General features: G+C 30.3%; 2 protein-coding genes and 1 non-coding gene across 3 annotated transcripts; 2 read left to right on the forward strand and 1 right to left on the reverse strand.

Annotated features, from left to right (window-relative positions):
* The first annotated feature begins 2,069 nt into the window (after positions 1 to 2,069).
* TRNAR-CCU lies at positions 2,070 to 2,142 on the forward strand. The gene has a single exon. It is a non-coding gene; the product is annotated as a tRNA-Arg (tRNA).
* Positions 2,143 to 10,050: 7,908 nt separating this feature from the next.
* LOC123884391 lies at positions 10,051 to 15,711 on the forward strand. The gene is made up of 5 exons (XM_045933476.1): positions 10,051 to 10,661; positions 11,154 to 11,220; positions 11,355 to 13,047; positions 13,179 to 13,323; positions 14,691 to 15,711. Exons 3-5 carry the CDS (start codon positions 11,383 to 11,385, stop codon positions 15,389 to 15,391), a joined length of 2,511 nt encoding a protein of 836 aa, XP_045789432.1. The 5' UTR covers positions 10,051 to 10,661; positions 11,154 to 11,220; positions 11,355 to 11,382; the 3' UTR covers positions 15,392 to 15,711.
* Positions 15,712 to 17,421: 1,710 nt separating this feature from the next.
* Positions 17,422 to 18,419, reverse strand: LOC123885705 (dynein light chain 1, cytoplasmic-like). Its single transcript, XM_045935013.1, has 2 exons — positions 18,224 to 18,419; positions 17,422 to 17,768 (listed from the first exon to the last, which is right to left on the reverse strand). Exons 1-2 carry the CDS (start codon positions 18,359 to 18,361, stop codon positions 17,625 to 17,627), a joined length of 282 nt encoding a protein of 93 aa, XP_045790969.1. The 5' UTR covers positions 18,362 to 18,419; the 3' UTR covers positions 17,422 to 17,624.
* Positions 18,420 to 20,802: the final 2,383 nt, after the last annotated feature.

A 20,802-nucleotide genomic window follows, 5' to 3' on the forward strand; every position in this document is an offset into this window, starting at 1 on the left:
TCAACACTACTCGACCAACCCAAAGTGGATTTTATGATACAATATATTATTTCTTAAATGAGTCTCACTAGCTAATCTTTACCTGAGTCCATCTTTCTCTTAAATGGATAATAAATGGAGGAATAGTAAATGGGGCAAACTTAAATTTCTCTCTTAGTCGACGGTCACTTGCATTATAGGAGTATCACAATATGCCATTTATAATGTTTTTTAAAAAATTATATCAAAATAGTTTAGATGAGTCGCGTCTCATAGACATATCAAGATTAGAGCAAAATTTTAACACAAGTGAAGATTAATGAAACTCAATAATAAGTGGAATCTGCCTTAAATGGGTCTTACTAATCTTTGTTAAGATTTGCATGGTTTGGGGAAAATGGAGAAAACTTTAGAAAGTCTTCAAGATAGTAAAATTCAGAAGGATTCATATTTGATAAAAGATTATAAAAAAAAGAGTACAATTGTGGCTCTTATATAGAGTAATTTAAGGGTTAACTAACTAATCACCTAATAACAAACTATAACAAAATAATAAACTCTAACTAACTAATGGAAGCTACTAACTAAAAATCATCATATATTCTTAACAATCTTCACTTGTATCCATCTCTCTTAAATGGACAACAAATGTAGGAACAGTAAATGGGACAAACTTAAATTATTCTCTCTGTCGACGGTTACTTGCGCTATATCACAGTATGTCATTTAAATTTTTTTTAAAAAATTATATCAAAATAGTTTAGATGAGTCGCGTCTCAGAGACATATCAAGATTAGAGCAAAATTTTCCTGACGGTAAAATTAAATTCATGTTTTTGTGAGATATGAAACATGTTTAGAAACTAAATAAATCATTTTTTTTTTGCTATAATAATCAACAGAAAACATAGCATTACAAGATGAGTTTGACTGAGTTGGGACATGCCCTAACTTAGTTGACTAATTGAAATTGAAACTTGCAATAGTATATATACTAGTTAGGAACCCGTGCAACGCACGGGCGAGGACAATTGTATTATCCGATTAAATACAACACTTAGACAATTAGTTGTTAACATAAGACAACCATATAATAAAGACATGTAATAATATAATTGTCGTTAGAGTTCGATCAATATGATTAATGTAGATAGAGTTCGATCTGAAAAACATAATAAACTACATTACATCAAACATAATTACTTATGTGAATACTCAACACAATAACCCTACTTACAACTAATACTCCATGATTACAATGACCTCCAAATCTAGTTGAAATTGGTTGACTAATTGAAATTGAAACTTGCAATAGTATATATATTTGCCGGAGAGTGACATAGAATAATTTGGGAGTCCATCAATTCAAATTCATATAAATTAAATGTGTAATATGTATAGAGTCTACACACAAGCTCTACATGCCACTTGTCAAAGTTACATGTCAACCTACCATTTTTCCTTAAATTCAATTCAAATTCAAATTTTATAGATAGTGACTTTATGATAGAGATTTTGCAACATTTGGCTTGGTTGTTATGTTGTTATTTAGTAGAACACTAGTAATGTGAATGTGACATGAGAAAAATGTTAATATCTAGAATTAGCTATGTGACCCATCTATGGGCAAAAATTCATGAAATTTCATTTTGGTCACAATTAATAGTATTTATTATATGATACTTACTATTCTTTTCCCTATATTTGCTTGACCACTAGAAGAATAATTTGAACTTTTGAATTAGATTAGACTATAGTGTGAGTTGAGTTCAAATGGGCTTAATTTTTCTTTTCTTGAGTTTAATCCATTAATTGCAATTAGACCAAACTTATATCTATGGTTGCAATATTTACCTTTATAAAGTAATATGTGTTCTTGAGGCGGGACATTCAAAATATTTCTTAGAATATTGTTGTCACATTTCATAAAAAATTAAATAAAAAATATTGTTTTTTTAAGGAAAATAAAATAAAAATATTGTTGTGACATCAGATAATTTTTATTTCATCATATTAAGGATTGTGTTACGAGTAATATTTTTATTTAACATTGCAAAATTAACCTTTAACTATGCATAATCAAGTAAACAAGCGCTTGTAGCTCAGTGGATAGAGCGTCTGTTTCCTAAGCAGAAGGTCGTAGGTTCGACCCCTATCTGGCGCGTGTTTTAATTTTATTCTTCACAAACTAATTAATTTGGTTTTTTTTTTTTCTGCAACGGAAAGAATGAGAGAGACACTTAATTAATTGGGTTGGTTTATTCAATTGCTACTGAATGTACATAGTACTGTAATAATCATGTCTACTCCATCCATTCTTAAAAAATTGATGTGTGGTATTTTGTATTTTTAAGGAGCTATAAAACACTAACACAGATATTAAATACGACATTGACACGTCAATGAAAATAATGTTTTGTGAAAGTAAATAAACTAATGTATGTAATTATGTGTTGGTATTAGTCTCGTACACCAACTCATGTCAAATATCGGATACGTCTTCAATCAGAAGTGTTGGTACAATAAAATTTATGAGTAAATTTGAACTCTAAATTTGTGTCAATTTTTGAAATTTAAAATATTAATACTGACTTGGATTCAAATTAACAACCAAACAAGGAAATAAAACTGGTGAGAGTTCAGTTACATTATTTATTATAGACACCAATAGCAGTGTTCTCCAACAAGAGTCCTGTGACTGCATTTAAAAAAATTACCCGTTTGAATAACTTGGTTTTATCTTCATATATATAGTACTATGACAGATGTAAAATACAGATACAGTTAAATTAAATGATGAAATTTGCAATTTATTGTAGATATTTTAGATGGTGACTTAGGAAAACAAAAATGGTCAACATTATGATATTTAAAAATGGTAAAAAAAAAAAAAAGTGTTTCTTTTAGTATATTTTCCGTGAATGTTCACATTAATAATTTAATTCGGGTTCTTTCGAATGATATTCGTCTTAGGAGGAGTTTATTAACCACTTGAGTTTAATGTCTTAGTTGGGTCAATTATATACATGTCATATTTTTATATTTAAATAATTTTAAGTATATAATAAAAATTTGATAATAAAAGTTGTTTATTGGAATTTGGAAAAGTTTAAAGTGCTTCTTTTATTTTAGCAACCAACCGGAAAAAACTGCTTTGAGCCATAAAAAGCAAAAGGAAAAATTGTCTTTGAGGTATATATAAAGCAAAAGAGAAAAATAATTTTCCAGCAAACTTTCATTTGAGTCTATTTTCTTCTTTTCTTGACAAATTCATCATGAATCTCTTTAAACCATAAAACATGGCACCTCTAATTACGTGTGTATTTTTATTTATTTTTTAATTTATTTTTGGTCTTGTGTTGTTGCACGTGACTTGTATTGGTAATTTGGTATTTTGTGTTATTAAAATGTTTTGGGTATTTATAATATGTGTCCTAAGAATACTTAATAAACTTAAAGTTAAAAAAATACATTAAAAAATATAATATCTTTTTGAGATAAAAAAAATATAATATCTCAACTTTTACAAAGTTAAATGTACGAATTTTAGGTGGATATATATTTTTATATTAAATTTCTTAATATTTTTAAGACACGCTTTCTCTATTTATTTATTCTTATTAAAAAAGTGTGTTTGGTGTGTGTATAGGTGAAAATTCTCCGAACATATTTTTTAATGAATTTGATTAAAATTAAGTTTAAAATACAATGCATTAACCATACTTGCACACAATGATATCACATGATTGGCCAAACTTAATATTGAATATTACAAAATAAACTTTTGCCAAAACAAGTTTAAGTAAAATGAAAACCAAAATATAAGACATCAATCTCCCTCTTATATCTACACTTACCCGCTCCTCACACGGGTCTTATGCGATATTTTATACTAAACATTAAAAATTATTTATATAGGTAATAAATTTAAAATTAAAACAATAGTTATTAGTATTAAAATAATAGTAACAATAAATTATTATTATTTTTCGTGTCATTTTTTTTGCGCGAGTAACAATAAAAGTTATTTAAATATAATATAGATATCAAATATGTGTTTATATACATTTAGAAAACTTCTTTATACACCATATAATTGACCACAAGAAAAAATTGATGTTGGATTGGAGCATTATAAATTTTATTGGAGGATTATAAGTTGGTTAAACTATTTTATTACCGAACTTGTCATTTATATTCATTCAAAACATATTGGAGAAAAGATAAATTAACCAACTTAAACCATGCTCCAAATCGAATATGATCAAAATCACGCAAAGCATATCAACCTTTAGTCAATTTTATTTTTCCTCTTTTTTTTTTATCAACATTTCAAATTGATTTTTTTTGGGTCATGAGGGGGTCCGGGGATCATTACATTGGGCCTTGAACAACTACACAGGTAAGTTGGACACGATATTTTTGCTCAAAACCTTAAGACATTAGATTTATGAGTCCTATCACTTATAAAGTGTTCAACATCTACTTTTCGATCCGATGTGGGACTCAACTCACACTTGAATTAATACCAACAATATCTCCCCCTTAAGTGTGAGTCCATCCATTTTTTATGGGTATGATCTCCCTCAAACAGAAGCTTTTTCATCCACTTGCACCGACGTTGTGAGTCGTCAATGGGACACGCCGCCTAAACACTTTCTCAGGAAGACTTTTGACACAAGGAGCCTTGTTGGAGTCAGTTTAACCATCGGCTCTGATACCACTGTTGGGTCATGGGAGGGTCCGAGGATCATTACATTAGGTCTTGAACAACTATACAAATGGCTTGGATACCACACTTTTATCCAAAACCCTAGTAATTAGATTTATGGGTCTCTCACTTATAAAGTGTTTATGATATATTTTTTCAAGATGGTGATTTGGTTCCTAAATATATGAGAAGTTGTGGAGAAGCTAGCAAGTTAGGTTAGTGATAAATGTTTGATATTTGTCCTTAGAAATAGACCAATATGAATAATCAATAAACTTAGTTGAAGCTTTAACTATAAATTCAATACTTGAAAATAGTTGCTTTTAATGATTTTTTGTGTGTATATGATGAAAATATTTGATCAGTTTCTTTCAATGGTAGTATTAAAAATTTAAAATATACTTGCAAAGTTAGTAAAAAGTGTCATATGAGTTATGTGAATAAATGTATTTGGTGGTTTGATCTCTCCTCGGTGAACGAAAAGAATAATGTCTCATCAAGGCATTGTACAACCAAACAAGAACAATTTTAAAGATTATTAATCCAAAAAATTAATCCACACCTAAAAAGTGTACAGGCGATTCCTATTTTTCAACCAAAATCTGTCGGTGGATTTGTGTTTCATTCAAATATCAAATTTAAAACATCAATTGTGTATAAACATTTTTCAACTCGTCCCATAAATGTAGCTCAAATGATAGCTACCACAAATATTATTGGAGTGACTGGGGTTCGAACTTCGGATTTCACATTTCTCAATATTTAAATGTATAAAAGTAGACTACTAGGCTACTTGAAAAAAAAATATTTTTCAACTCTTATTTAATATGTGTTCCCTTACGTAAATAATTTACTACAACTAATATTAGAACTAATAATCTCTTCATTTCCATATTTAGATACTCAATTAGTAGAGATATTTTATATGTACGGCCGGAATTCGATTACAGGAATTTTTTTATTTTTTTGGAAATTGCTAAATTTTATTCGATAAGTGAAATTTAGTTGTTTCCAAAAAAAAAAAAAATCCTATAATCGAAATTCGATTACATGATCTCCCATTTATTTATCTCAAGAATGTCGAAATTGTTAAGTTGAATATTATGATCAAGGTTCAAACTCATGTGTCATTCACTTGTGTGTGTGAATTTACAATGATTATGGTCATTTTGTCTATCCAAAAAAAAATTAATAACTCAAAATATTTGGTCAATACTAAAAATATATGTCTTGGATATAAGATGTTATGAATTCGAGCCTATCAATCTTCTTGAAGAGAGTTAAATATAAATACTTTTGCAAGTTTTTTTTTGAACTTTAAGATATTCTCTTATATTGGACCGATGATATCCATTCACCTTATATTTATCTAAAAATAAAAGGTAAAAACACCAAATATTTTCCTTCTGATTTGTATTGAAATTCAACTATTCACTTTATTTATTTAAATATAGTTATATTTTCCCAAAAAAAATAATAAGATAACATAATAACGACTAGAAGTGATCGTATTCAGACCAATCCAAAAGTAAAACCGCAAACCGAACCAATCCAAACTGAAACCGCAAAAAACCGCATTTAGTTTTAACCGCGCGGATCATTTTTTCTAAACCGTACCGCACGGTTTGGTTTGTGATTTTCATTTCAGGAAACCGAACCAAACCAAACCGCAATACTTAACTTATGCTATCAACTATTATCAATCAACCCAGATTGAGTCCATAAAACAGTATGTTGTCAAAAACCATACTTTTGGTACTAAAAATAAGTTATTAGATATATGCAATTGCTCTATATGCATATTGTATCATGTAAACAATAAAATAAATTAAATTTTCCTATGTTTATTTTGTAACAAGTTGGAAATATTGTCATATTTTTTATGTCGTGATAAACAGCACAAATCGAACCAACTCTAACCGCATTAGTTTAGTTTAGTTTGGTTTGGATGACTTTTTAAAAAACAACCGAACCAAACCGAACCGCATGCATTTTTATCTCGCAGTTAGGATGACTTTTATGCTTAAAACCGAACCAAACCGCACCGCAAACACCTCTAACAACGACTAAGATTTTATCTAAACAAAATGAGTTAGACTCTCACGAAATATTCAAATCATATTTGAGACAGTTGTCAACATTAATGTGTTTCCAAAAAAATATTACATTTTATGAAAAGAATTTATGAGAAATGAAAATATAATACTCTCTTCGCCCTTTTTTATAAGAAACAATTGGTTTTTTAAATTTATTGATAACTGATGAATTTGATCTATATTATAGACCAGATATACTAGTTTATTTAATGAAAATAAAAATTGAGTTTTCTTATAAAAACTACTCAAGGGAGTAATTAATCAATTAATTATCTTCTCTAGAATATATTTACCTTTTACTTACTCTGATCCTTTTAAAGTGTCATTCGAGAATTGTGCGTACTACTTTGATCATATTTTTTTTTATTGATATATAAAAACAAACGTTAGCATATAAGATATTGTTAAATTTGTCTCAATGAGTATTCTCAAAAAATAAAAATTTCATAATTTTTTATAATATACAGTATAATTAAATATATTAGTGATTAAAGTTGTGCATTAACATGTGTGTCGTTATCTAAAACGATACTTAAAAAGGAATAGAGGGAGTATATATTAACAAAACTGCAATTAAGACATTGAGTTTAAATGATTAATAAGTTCTCTTTATGACGAATCGTTCACGCAAACTGAATTTGATTCTAGGTATGAACAATTTTTTACTATACTTTACGTACTTGGTAATCAAATTCTAAATTATTGTGATCTCATTTCTTTTAGAAGGAGAGAATTAATAAAAAAAATAAAACTTCAATTCCAAATCTTCAAACAATTATTTTCTTGCCATGAATCATGACCAGCAATATGCTTTTGAGGAGCATATGTCACGACTCGTTTCTTTTAATTTCTTGTCAAGCTACATGACAAAAAATAATAATAATAAAACCTTTTTTATGGGTCAATTCCATCATAATAAAACCTTTGAATGACATGAAATAGAGGCAATATTTTTGGGCCATGATTCCATACTTCCATTTAATAATTAAACTCACAACTATATTAAAAACATATTTTTTTATCCATTTAATAATCATATTGCATGCCCTAGGTGGCATGGTATGAAGCCAATCCTTTATGTATGTCAACAATTAACCAATTATTAACTCATTATTACTGATCTCAAGTAGATCAATTTCTGTATTCCAAAGTCAAAAGACTCAAAACATGCAGTAATTACCTTGTAATGACTTGAACTTGGATCAAAAAGGAAACAATTGTTTGTTCGATCAGCTGATTTGATATCAAACTTGATAATTTTAGTTTTAGAAAAAATCAAAATATTTTTCGAATTATCCAAAAAAAATTGGTTTGCAATGAAGTTGAGGATTGAACCTATGACCTCTAACATATTACTCAAACCTCTCATCACTAGAACAAATCTAGTAACTTTTATTTTGATTTTGATTAAATGGTCCTGAGTCTCTTTGAATGTGAAATCAACAATTATTTCTTTTGACAGAAGTGTAATCAATAATTTATTAAATGAGAAAAATTATATAAACACACATTTTGACAACCACACCGTATTTTTATACGGTTAGTGGCTTTAATTCACTTTTTCACAATTTTTTATTCATGATCGATTTCCGTGCAATACTTAAATTCACATGTATCATGTCATTTGTCGATATGGTGTTGGCAAAAAATATGTGCAAATAGCACAACTCTTATTTAATTTTTATGTCGAACTTAAGTCATTTTTATATAATAACAACTTGTAAAGTGAAATGTCCCACTCTTTATATAATTTTTTTGGGCTTTATATTTTTTTATATGAGATTTTAATACTCTATTTTACGTTAGACACTATTAAATTTGATGCGTGAATATAAATATTGGGTGGCCTAAATTGTGTTGGGTCACGAGAGGGCAGCCGATTGATCATTCACATTGAGCTCAGAGCAATAATACAAGTGAGTGGAACACCACACTTTTATCTAAAACCTTAAGACATTAAGTTTATGGATCATCTCATTTATAAAATGTTCAACATCCACTTTTCTAAGTAATGTGGGGCTTAATTCACCTCACCTCACACTTGTCACAACAATCCCCCCTCAAACGGAAGCTTTTGTATCCATATACTTGCACTGCCATTGCCATTGCTCAGCGGATGTCGCTGCATGACCACCTTTGTCATGAAGATTTTCGATACAAAGAGTCGGTCGAAACCTTTGTCGAACTATCGACTCTGATACCATTGTTGGGTCACGAGGGGACAGCCGAAGAATCATCCACAATGGACTAAGAGCAACAATACAAGTGAGTTAAACACCACACTTTTTCCCAAAACCTTAAGACATTAGATTTATGGGTATTCTTACTTATAAAATGTTTAACATTCACTTTTCTAAATAACGTGAAACTTGCCTAAAAAAAAACAATGCAAGACTTAACTCACCTCATGCTTGCCACAACGATAGACTCTAATACCATAATTGAAGAAAAACTAAATTACATCTTGAATTTTTAAACATTTAATCTTCTTTTTAACAAAAAAAAAAAAAAAAGTGTTCCAATGATAAATTCAATTTAAATTCTTTCAAATAATTTGTCTTTAACCGATCAAATCACTTAATTTTTTTTTGGTACATACTTAATATTCTTTACTCCAACCAAAATTAACTCAAAATTAACTCAATTCATCCATAATTAAAAAAAGTTAAAAAAATAAATAAATATTAGAAATTACTGCAAAGAGTATCAAAGATAAACACTCTTTACCAAAACATGAGCAATATCATTAACTTGTTGTCTATTAAAAATGGAAAATGCTAAATAGTGCCTGGTTAAGGATATCAAAATGGAAATTTTATTTTGTAAATTGTGCATTCAATACCTTAAAGATGTTAAAAATTATATCTCTCATCATTAATTTTGTCATTTTTTTTTAATATGCTTAATTAGTGCCCCGAGGACACCGTTTAGCATGACCCGTTAAAAATTACCAAATAATTCACACACAAAAAAAGTACCCACAAAGTCGTGGAGTGGTTCATTATTTTGCAATTTTTTTAAGTTAACCCTTTAGTTATCAGGGAACGGAGGTTTTAATAATTCAGAGTTTGAATGCGGGGGGTCTAAATAATTCAGAGTTCGAACGTAGGGTAAGTAAAATCTGACTAAAAATTATTCACACAAAAAATTAAACACAAATTTTCATGAACAATTAGTCTTAGAGAGAGTTTATTAATAGTAACTTGAGTCCAATATTTTGCTTATTATTTTGCAATATTTATCTCAACAATAAAGGACTATAAAAAAAACACCCTTTTTAAGCTAATTAATTTCAAAATATAATAAAGAGTTGCTAACTTTGATGAAAGAAGAAAGAAAGTTCCAAATTTATTATTTTTGCTTTCATCATCATGTGAAGTTGCGTGGAGCCATTTTCTTTCCTCCTTACTCTTGTGTTTTTTTCAAACACCTTTTGCTTCTTTATCACTCTGCAACACAACAACATTTGTACAATCAAACCCATTTTTTTTCCTATTTTTCATATCCATAATCCTTCAAAGATTTCATTGTCTTGTCTCAACATAAATAATCATTAAACATATCAAAAAACCAAACACCATCACTTGCTGTTTTTTCAAGCTTTTATTGTTCTTCTACAAGTTGTTATTTTTCTAACAAAAGTCAATGCACCCCATTTTTTTTTTACCACACCCCTCATTTGGATCTGAATCTCTTTTATTTCATTACCATTGATGAAATTTCTCAAAACCTTTTTGGGTTTTCACTAATTCACCATAAAGATTAAGTTTTTATGATTTTTATGTGATTTTTTCATGAATTTCTCAAATGGGTCATTTTTTCTTCTCATGGTTTTGATGTTGGTGCTTCTGATCAGCTGAAAGAAAAATTAAAAGGGTAAGTTTTGTTTCATGAAACTATGAATTTAGCTTATTTTTATGTGATTTTTGGATTTTTAGTTTTATTTTTAGTGTTTGATTAAAAAATAAAAAACAAATTTTTAGTGTGTATTTTGGTTTCATCAATTTTAAAGAAGAGTAACAAAAAGTGTATATTTTTGTTATCTAGAAAAGAAAAAAAAAAAGAAAAAGAATAGAGAATCACAAAAAAAAAAAATCATTTTTAAATGAAAATTATGACTCTGAGATTAAAGTTAGTGTTTTTAGCATCATTTATAAGTTGTGCACTTTCTGGAAAATTATTTACAGATCTTCTACTCTTTTTTGCATGTTGCTTCAAGAATCTAATTGGAAACATAACATAAGCAAATTGTTAATTTTTTTCAAAATTTTATAGAGCTAATGATTTAGACTTTTTGGTTGTTCCTTTCTAGATGGGATTATTGTGTTGTTTTGATAGAGACTGATTAATATAATGTTTTTGTTTCAGTGGGACAGACATGTATTATTTTTTGTCTAATGTAGACAAGCTGTGAGATCCAAGAGGACAATATCATGTAAGTATTATTCTATTTTTACTATGTGATTTTAAATTTTTAATAATAAATTTAGTTTTGTTTTTGGTGTTTGTAGTATAAACTTGTTTTAATAATTTTAGAATCTAAGTTAATTGATGAAATTTTTGTGACAGAATATCCTTAAAGAGTAAGGACTTAGTCATGTATAAACCATTTGTGACATGTGATGATCCAAAAGGAGTTGTTGAGTGTGGAAGTATAAGAAGGTATAAGTCAAATTCTCATAAAATGAAGGACAAGACAAAGAGTCGAAAGACGGCCGAAAATTTAGAGACAAACAAACAAGACAAAGAAGAGAAAGTGTCATCAAAAGTTTCGAGCGAAAGAGGTTTTGATCCATCTTCTTTGCAGCTTGTGAAGGTGTCTAGAGGTGCCGAGAAGTTGAACAACATGATTGAGTCATGGTCTAGAGGTTTGAAGTACGGTGCAAAATCCGAAGATATTGCGAAGGATTTGTTAAAAGGGGCTCTTGATTTGCAAGAATCTCTTGAGATGCTTCAAAAGGTGCAAGAAGTTTCGAATAATATGGCTCGATCGAAGAAGAAACAAGATGAGGAACGTGAAAGAAGTAGAATTGATGCAAAGGTGAATGATGGAATTAGAACAATGCATTCCAATCATTTTGTTGAACACAATTCTGCTTATGGTTCTTCGAGTAGTTGTAGAGAGGAACTTAAGAAAGTGATTAAGGAGAGTTTGGTTAGACAGAATCTATTCCAAAGCACAAGCACTTCTGAAGGATTAGATTCAGCTTCAGCAGCATTTCCTTCTACAAGCTCAAGTCAATCTTCTGTTGTTTGGTATGACAAACTTTCCGATTCTTCATCGTCACCGAATTTTCCAAGGAAGGAAAAAAGTACCAATCTTGTTGCAAAGTTGATGGGATTAGAACAAGTCCCCTCAAGAACATTTCCATCTGTTATGCAAAAACAGTTGGAGAATCAAAAGATTGTGAATCAAAAGAGACCTGTATTCGAGATTGACACGCCGAAGGCAAGAAAGAATAGTTCATTTATTGAGAGGGCTAATATCGAGAAACAAAAGACTCTGAGGGAAATTCTTGAAACTACTCATTACAATGGATTTTTGAAGAATAGTCCTATTAGAGAGCACAAGCTTCATAATCATGTTCATCATTCGGATGATCTTGATCACCAAAAGTTTGATGATTTACCACCGATTGTGCTCATGAAACCTCGGCGCGCTACATATCAAGAATTTGTAGAAACTTATGAGCCAGTTCGTCCGGAAGAGTTCTCGTTTAGAAATCTAAAAGAGAAAACAGTCTCTTCAAAAACCTTCAAGCCAAGGGAAGGTTCGGATACAAATATGAGAAAAGACGTGGAAGAAAATCTATCCAAAAGGATTATCAAAGAAGAAAGACCGAAGCGCGTCAAAGAGGTTGTGGAATTTGATGTGAAAGAAATCAAACCGGTCGAAAACAAGAAGGTGGTTCAAAAAGCTAGTCGCAGATTACAGGCAAGTGAAAAAGTCGATGAAAAAGTTAAGGTAAAGACTATTAATATTAGCAGAAAGCCGGTAGAGAAGGATGTTTCAAAAGCTAAAGCTATAACGAAAGCTCAAGATCAAGGAGAAATCAGGTCTAGTAGTGAAAAGTTGAGGAAGCCGAGAAGTGTGTCGAGGATTGAGAAGAATGAGATTCCATACAAAAAAGGCACTGCTTCTTCAAATTCAAATATCATCACAAAACCAAAGACACCAAAAGTTAATAACTCAAAGGAATTGAGAAAAAGTCCGATGAAGAAGCAAAGGTCTGTTGATGAGGCTGAAGCAGCTAAACCACTTGTAAGTTTTACCGTCATTTTTAAGTCTCTGATGAATATATAGTAGTGTTTGAAATTTGAACTATCTGGCATCATAAGAGTTTAGCTTAGTAATCCTCGAACGAGTTTTTAATTCACTATTCTTCTGCGCAGGATGAGCAATTAAGGGAAGAAGAGGGAATGAGTATGAATGTTTCTTGTAAAGATGAGTGTACCGAGATTAAAATAATCACTACAATAACAGAAGATCTCATCATGGATCATGAAGAAGTAGACACCTATGCAAATAAGACTAATGGTAAGTTTCTCAAGCTATCACTGATTCAACATTTTAGATGATTAGAAGCACGTGTATCATTACACTTGAAATAAATTCGAAGCTTAAGTTCCTTAGGCCCTGTTTGGATAAACAACTTAATTAAACGCTATAGACACTTATCATGTAACTGCTTATGTATAAGCTATTTTTATAACAAAATATAAAATAAAGTCAAACTTTTCTCATAAAATAAACTACAACCTGTTTTCATAAGTTATCCTGAAGAACGTATGAAAATAAGCTGAAAACAGTTTATGGATATATAAGTTGTTTCTTTAAGCTCTCCTACAGAGTCTCACAAACATCCCTTTTCTAGAATATCAGAAGAACACATATTGTTGTAAAACGGTTTACTGACTTTATAAAAAACAGAAAAACGAATTTTCAAAATTGGCAACGAATTAAATTATTGGCTGAGTCGCGTACTAGGTCGCTTTCTTTAAGACGTTTCGCGGAACTACTCGAAGAAGTGCACTGTAGTATATCGACCGCGAAGTCCCCAGGATAAAACAGCCGTTTTCAAAGAAAATACCGATAAACTACTGCACTGTAGTATCGGTCAGAATAACACCAAATATGGTACGAAATATCGAACCACTCTATTGATATACGAATATCAATTCTACGGTTTACAACCGTTCAAATTTTGAAACAACAAAAATTTAACGAAGAAGAAAAATTAGAGAGGAAAGAAAGCAGTTTCTCAGAATTCAGAGAAAAAGAAAAGTGATTTAAAACTGAAGAGAGTAAGTGGTATTTATAGGCAAGCAGGGAGCTGGAATCAGAGGATTTTCAGGAGCTGAATTAGCTCAGTCAAAGTTCCAATCGTGGCACAAAAATAGGGACACGCGGGACACATCATTGTTGACCGTTTAACAGATAGAAATCCGTTCAAGACTTGGTCGAAGCACATTTAACATGTGCGAAATAAGGGACACACATAAAAGAAATTTAAATTCAAAAATCTCTTTTTTCTTAGTATTAAAAAATTAATATATCACCCAAGCCCAAGCCCGGCCCGGCCCGGCCCGAGCCGAGCCGGCCGGTCGGACGGCGGCGGCGCGCGTGATATTCGACATTGTGTGTGGTCTCCCTTTCTTACAAAAGTGGGTACCCCAAGGGCACACCCTTGGTTGCCAACTTGTGATATATAAACACTACCAAGTGGTGTGATTTTTCCAATGTGGGACTCAAAAGAGTCTTTTTTCAATTCACACTTCACATGGTTCTAACAAATGTGTTTACTTCAATACCAAGTTTCCTCTTATTCCTTCATCATGTTCCAACACATATCATTACACTGAATAAATCGGAAGCTTTAAGTGACTTATTTCACCCTTTTACAGATAATTGCGAGGTGGACCGTCATAATTCTTCAAGTGATGATGTTTTGATGATAAATTGTGAACATGAAAATGATACCATCTCAGCCGAGGAAGCTCTTGACACCGCCAGCATCAATGAAACTGGTTTCAAGCAAGACAAAGACATTGATGACACCACGAGTATCAGTGAAACCGATTTCCAACCTGATAAAGACACTTCTGAGCTGAAATATTTGCTTCTAACAAGTAAATCATTTATTGACCATGCAGATGAGCTTCTCAATCTTGATGTTGATTATCCTAATATCATACCAAAGATTGAAACTAACGGAATAGCCAATACAAAACTCTATTTGGATTGTGCAAATGAACTCGCCGAGCGAAAAAGTCTTCGAGACTCATCACAAGTAGTTCACCCTTTATTGCTAACTTATGTTGGGAATTCAAGATTGCAAATATCTTTGAGCAGCTTGGTTGAAGAAGTGAACAATGCAATTGAGAATTTGACATCTTATAGTGAAAATTCTGAGACTAAACTTATTTTGGACAATGTTTGTGCAATGTTGGAGAGAGATATGAATTGCAACAATAGATTGATGAATGGAATATGGAACTGTGGTTGGAAGCATGGATTTTCTTCTGATGAAGTTGAGCAAGTTGTTCATGAAGTAGAAAACATGGTTTTAGGTGGATTAATTGAGGAGATTATTGTAAATTTATGATTACATATTTTGAGACATTTTGAATATACAGCCCTTAGATATGTATCTTGGCTGCATCACAATCCAGTGACTGCATGCAGTCAGCCACATCTAAATTGAATGAACGGTTCAGATTTTAAGCTCAATATTTTAAATTTGCAAGTAAATATGAACCTTTCGATCTTTGTTGAACTATCTAGTCGTGGCTGACTGAATGCAATCACGCTGCACACAATTCAAATAACTTAGATATCAGCATCTTCACCTTGTATATAATAAGGACTAATGGAATTGACCACATGATAGAAGAGTTGAAGAAGTTGATTGCAGAAGTTGCATAATTTTGCTTATGAAAAAGTTTTCTTATTCTAGAATACTCATACATTTGATTTACCTATAGTGCATTTTTTAAACATTTTCATTCTTTAGTAAAAAACAAAAATTCATTCTAATTTTAAGCAATTGAGAATGTGCCAAAGAGAGCATCATGGTCATTTGGTTTGATTTTCAGTTTAATTTAAACCAATTTAAAAACTGAACTAAAGGAATATCATTACTAACAAGTTTTTATTATTTTATTTTATATAAGAGTTTGTCTATATAATTTCAACATAAAAAAGAAGAGAGTATGTCTATCTATAAGTCTTGTTTCAACAAGATAAATGTCGGAATTGTTACCTCGAATATATGTGGTGTCTCAGATTCAAATTCGAATCTGGATCTCTTTATTTGTGAGTTTTTATGGTATTTATCATTCACTCTATAGACAAAAAAATTAAAAAGAGTCTATTTAATAAGTGATAAAATAATATTTGTTTTACACAAATTTATTAATTAGATATTTTGAAAGGAAAAAAAAAACAACAATTTAATTTAAAGACTATAAATTATCTTACAACAAGTTAAACTAATTTTCCATTTACTTTTTAGGTGATTATATTCATTTTATTTTTTTACTTAATAAAAAATCTATATATTAAATATTTAATATACTATTTATAATTTACTATATCCCTTTTTTTATGAATCATACTTCTGGCCCCCAGCATACATGCGCACTTCATGATATTCCAAATTTACCCCTCTCTCTACTTAGAAAGCGAGTGTGTAAATAGCAAAAATGGGGGGGGGGGGCAGCTGAGTTCATTTTTTATAATGCAAATTGCAGCTGAGTTCGCTTTCTAGATAGCAAACTGCAGTGAGTTTGCTTTCTAGAATGCGAACTTGTTTTTTCATGATTTTTTTCATTCTATGGGGTGGATTTGAGCTAAAAATATTGACACTCACTACATAGAGTGCGAAAAAATGCTCAAATCCTAGAAAGCGAGAGGGTTAATTTGATCATTTCAGGGGGTGACCGAGGATATTCAGGGAGTTTGAAAAGTTGGATTCTTTTTTTATTAGATTGAATAATAGATTGGTTAACTATGCACAGCCCATATTATAGCAAAACAGACCCAAGTTGGGCTGGGCACTTTCTGGATTTAGGAGTTGAAAGCTTCTCTTCCGCCCTTATGATTCTTTTTTCACATCTGAAACTCTATTTTTGCCCTTAAAAAAAATTTGAAATGCGTTTTCTTAAGTTTTTCGAAGAGTTTTTAGTTTAAATTCAGGAAAAATTCGAAAAACACATTCCGAAATTTTTTTTCAAGGCAAAAAAAATTCGAAAAACGCGTTCCGAAGTTTTATTGAAGAACAAAAAAGGAAATCCAAGGGGGAAAAAGAAAAATGGAGGCCGGAAGAGAAGCTTTCTTATGTGTTTCCTCATTTCGCTGCTAGTACATTAGCGGCAAGTTTGTTTCTCTTTTATTTTTGTCATAGATTCCTTTTGTCGGATCGGATGTAATAATATCTAAGGTGTGTCGAACACTAAATTAGATACTTCTCTAAATTAGAATTCACACTTTTAATTCGCAATATTGTGATAATTTAGCCTTTTTTGCAAGACTCAATTATCTGGTTGAGTTTGTTTCTTTTTATTTTTTCTATTTTTTCTAAATGAAGTACTTTTTAATAAAATAAGAAATTCCAACTCATTTACTCCATGCATTTGTACGTAGAGATATCTTAATTTAATAATTAAAAAAATGAAAAGCTTACAACAATTGTGAATCATACACATCATACCTAACAAAAAGGAGAAAAATAAATGAATGAAATAGAAACAACATTTTGTTGTGGCTTAAGATAGGAATATATAAAATCTAAAAACTCTATTTCCTCAACTCTTCCACATTCCAAAATACATGTAAAATTAAGAGGAGGCTCCCTTATAGATGAGAAAATTAAGGGTCTCAAGAGAAAAATACATAAAAGTCCCTGGTGTATGGCTGAAAAAGCACCCAAAATTTGAACCTACCACACATTGCCACCCCTTTCCATAATTCTTATCAAACTCCTGAAAAACCAAACACAACCTTATTTAATCATTTATTGATAATCAAACTTCAAACTCAAAAAAAAAAAAATTAACATTAAAAACTACAATCAAATGTTAAAATAGTTTACCTCCTACCCCCAAAAATACCATGAACTTCCCAAAATACCCCTCATCTTAACAATACTTTTTTTTATGACTTCCAAGTTCTGACAAATTCAACTTTATCAAAATAAAAGTAGATTTTGGTAAAATTGAATTTGAGTTTGTCTGAATAAAAATATATTATAAACTCAAGCTTTAGATTTGTCAAAACTTATGTGTGTTTCGGTACTGTTGAGTTTGTCGAAATCTTGTAAAGCGAAGATGAGATAGTTTTATTTTTAAAAAATATCCGTCATAAATTTGAGTTTTACGAAATTCATCATCGAAAATAGAAGTATAAACAAAAAAATTAAAGTGTTAAAGTAATGCACCTTCTTGATATGGCAAGCAATAGATCTACAATGACAAACATCATAGAGATCAAGGGCTTCACAAGCATATGCCATGGCTTCATTTTGCATCTTCAAAGGCATGTCTGTTTCTTCCACCACACCTTTTCCTTCCAACATCTTATAAAGTTTTTCCACTCTCTGAAAACTAATCCACAAATGAATCCAAATTCTCTCTCAATTGTTATTTTTGTGTCTATATATTCAAAAAAGTGTAGCTCATCATTCAACAATGATACACATAACTTGGTCCACTTTGAATTGAATGAATGATTAAAGAAGTTGACAATGGCAGCATATATAATTAAGGAAGTTGAATATATATTGAAAAGTGGCATGCAGTCTGATTTTTTTTTTTTTTTTTGGTAGAAAGCATGCAGTCTGATTTTTTTCTAGAAGGATATAGAATAAGCAACTTTAATTTTCTAAATTAAGTTTTGCTTTATAATTAATTAAAAGTTGAAAAATGAGAAATTCTTTGATATCTTTTAATATTTTTTTTTGCTAATATATGAAAAAAGATTATTCGAAATATATTTATTTTTTTAAAAGTGAAGCATGGTCTTAATTTGACCAGTGGAGAAAGGATTGTGTGGCATGACTCCATGCAACTAAAGCTCTTATTAATAATGCCATAGACAAAAGAATTGACCGGTGGTTGGAGTTGGAGGCTTAGAATAGCCTGTTGATGCTCCCTTTTCTTAGTACACTCACAAATTAATGTGTTACTATATCACTATGATATATATATATATATATATATATATATATATATATATATATATATATATATATATATATATATATATATATATATATATATATAAGAAATTTACCGTCATTGTTATTGTTAGTGATTATTAATTTCTGTCGACAAATTTAAGGCACGTGAAGAAGGTTATCTTATAACTAAATTCTCTTAAGACTATTATCATTTGAATCAATTTCTTGTTTGTAGAATAAAAATCACCATGATAAAGTTATAAGCTATTCTTAAAAGATCTAAACTTAAAATTTAAGAATAGTTGTAGATCAATTGGCATTAGAATATGACTTGATGGTGGTTGTCAGTTTGATCCTAAACAAAAAAAGTTTTAAGATGGATTTATAATTAAGCCAAAAAGTTTAAAATCGTGCTCCTAGACATTTAGATGGTTTATAATTAGTCCCTAAATTCAAAATATTAGCTATAAATTATATGGAAATTAAAAACCTAATTTTAAAAATATTTTATTACAAAAACTTATTCAAAAATTTCAAAATAAACCCACTTGGGGTTATATAAACCGAAATAACATATACCCCCCAAACTTCGGTATGAAATTTTTGCCCCTTGCGGTATGAAATTTTTTTGCCAACAAACTTCGGTTTATATAAACCGAAGTTTTTAAACATGGAAAAAAAATTCAGTTTATATAAACCGAAATAACATATACCCCCCAAAAGAAGGAAAATTTATGTGAAAATTCGTGTAGAGCTACCTGTGGTAAATTTAGCATATCTCTCTGAATATAGGTCGTATGCTAATGATTTTTAATCCAGTGTAAAGAAGACAAAATTTACTACAAGATTGACACCGTAATTATTAAATTTCATTAAGTATAGTATGAGAAAATCTACCTACAAGTTTGAGCAAAGTTTCTATAAAATGTTGTAGAGATACCTGTGGTAAATTTATCATAGCTCTCTGAATATAAGTCGTATGCTAATGATTTTTGATCCAGTGTAAAGAAGACAAATTTTACTACAAGATTGACACCGGAATTGTTAAATTTCATTAAGTATAGTATGAGAAAATCTACCTACAAGTTTGAGAAAAGTTTATGCTCTGTTTCTGTACCAGTACTCATTATTTGGTCAAACTGAACCAATTGGATAGTTAACCCTCAAAACAAAAATTATATTTGTATTCTTGACACCCTAAGCTTTCCAACGAGTGGTCGTTTACTCAAATCGGACATCGTTTAGTATTTCAAATAAATTGTGGAAGTTGAGGGTCTCATGCAGAATTTATGCAGGAAAGCTGAAAAAAAATTTGGAACACAATATTTCGGTTTATATAAACCGAATTTTTTTAGCACGACAAAAAAATTCGGTTCGTATAAACCGAAGTACCCCCAAGGGCAAAAATGAAAATTCAGGGGGTAGAAAAGAAATGAGGGGGGTCGGGAGAGAAACCATCTAATTTTTTTTGGTACAATGGAAAACAATCTCAAAAAAGTTGACTAAGCCCACATATGAATTTCTTTTGGGCCAAACTCAACCCGGTTACTATACCATTTGAGATTATGGTGCGTAGGTTAACAAACTGCGCACCCTAGGAACATTCTAGACCAAACCCCAACAAACAACTCTTTAAAACCCTAACCCTCACACTCACAATTCCCAAATCACATAGCCGCAGAATTCACCTTCTCAACCTAGTTTTTTCTTCAATTCCTCTATAGGGTTTTTCAATCCCTCTTCAAAGTTTTCTCTTTTACACTCATAGTTTATTTTCAGCTTCTGGGTTTATTGTTGTTTAAGCTTCTAATTTGTGTTTTTGTTATTCTAAATTTGAT

This window comes from Trifolium pratense, linkage group LG5 (genome assembly GCF_020283565.1).
Source record: "Trifolium pratense cultivar HEN17-A07 linkage group LG5, ARS_RC_1.1, whole genome shotgun sequence".
Lineage (NCBI taxonomy): Eukaryota > Viridiplantae > Streptophyta > Magnoliopsida > Fabales > Fabaceae > Trifolium > Trifolium pratense.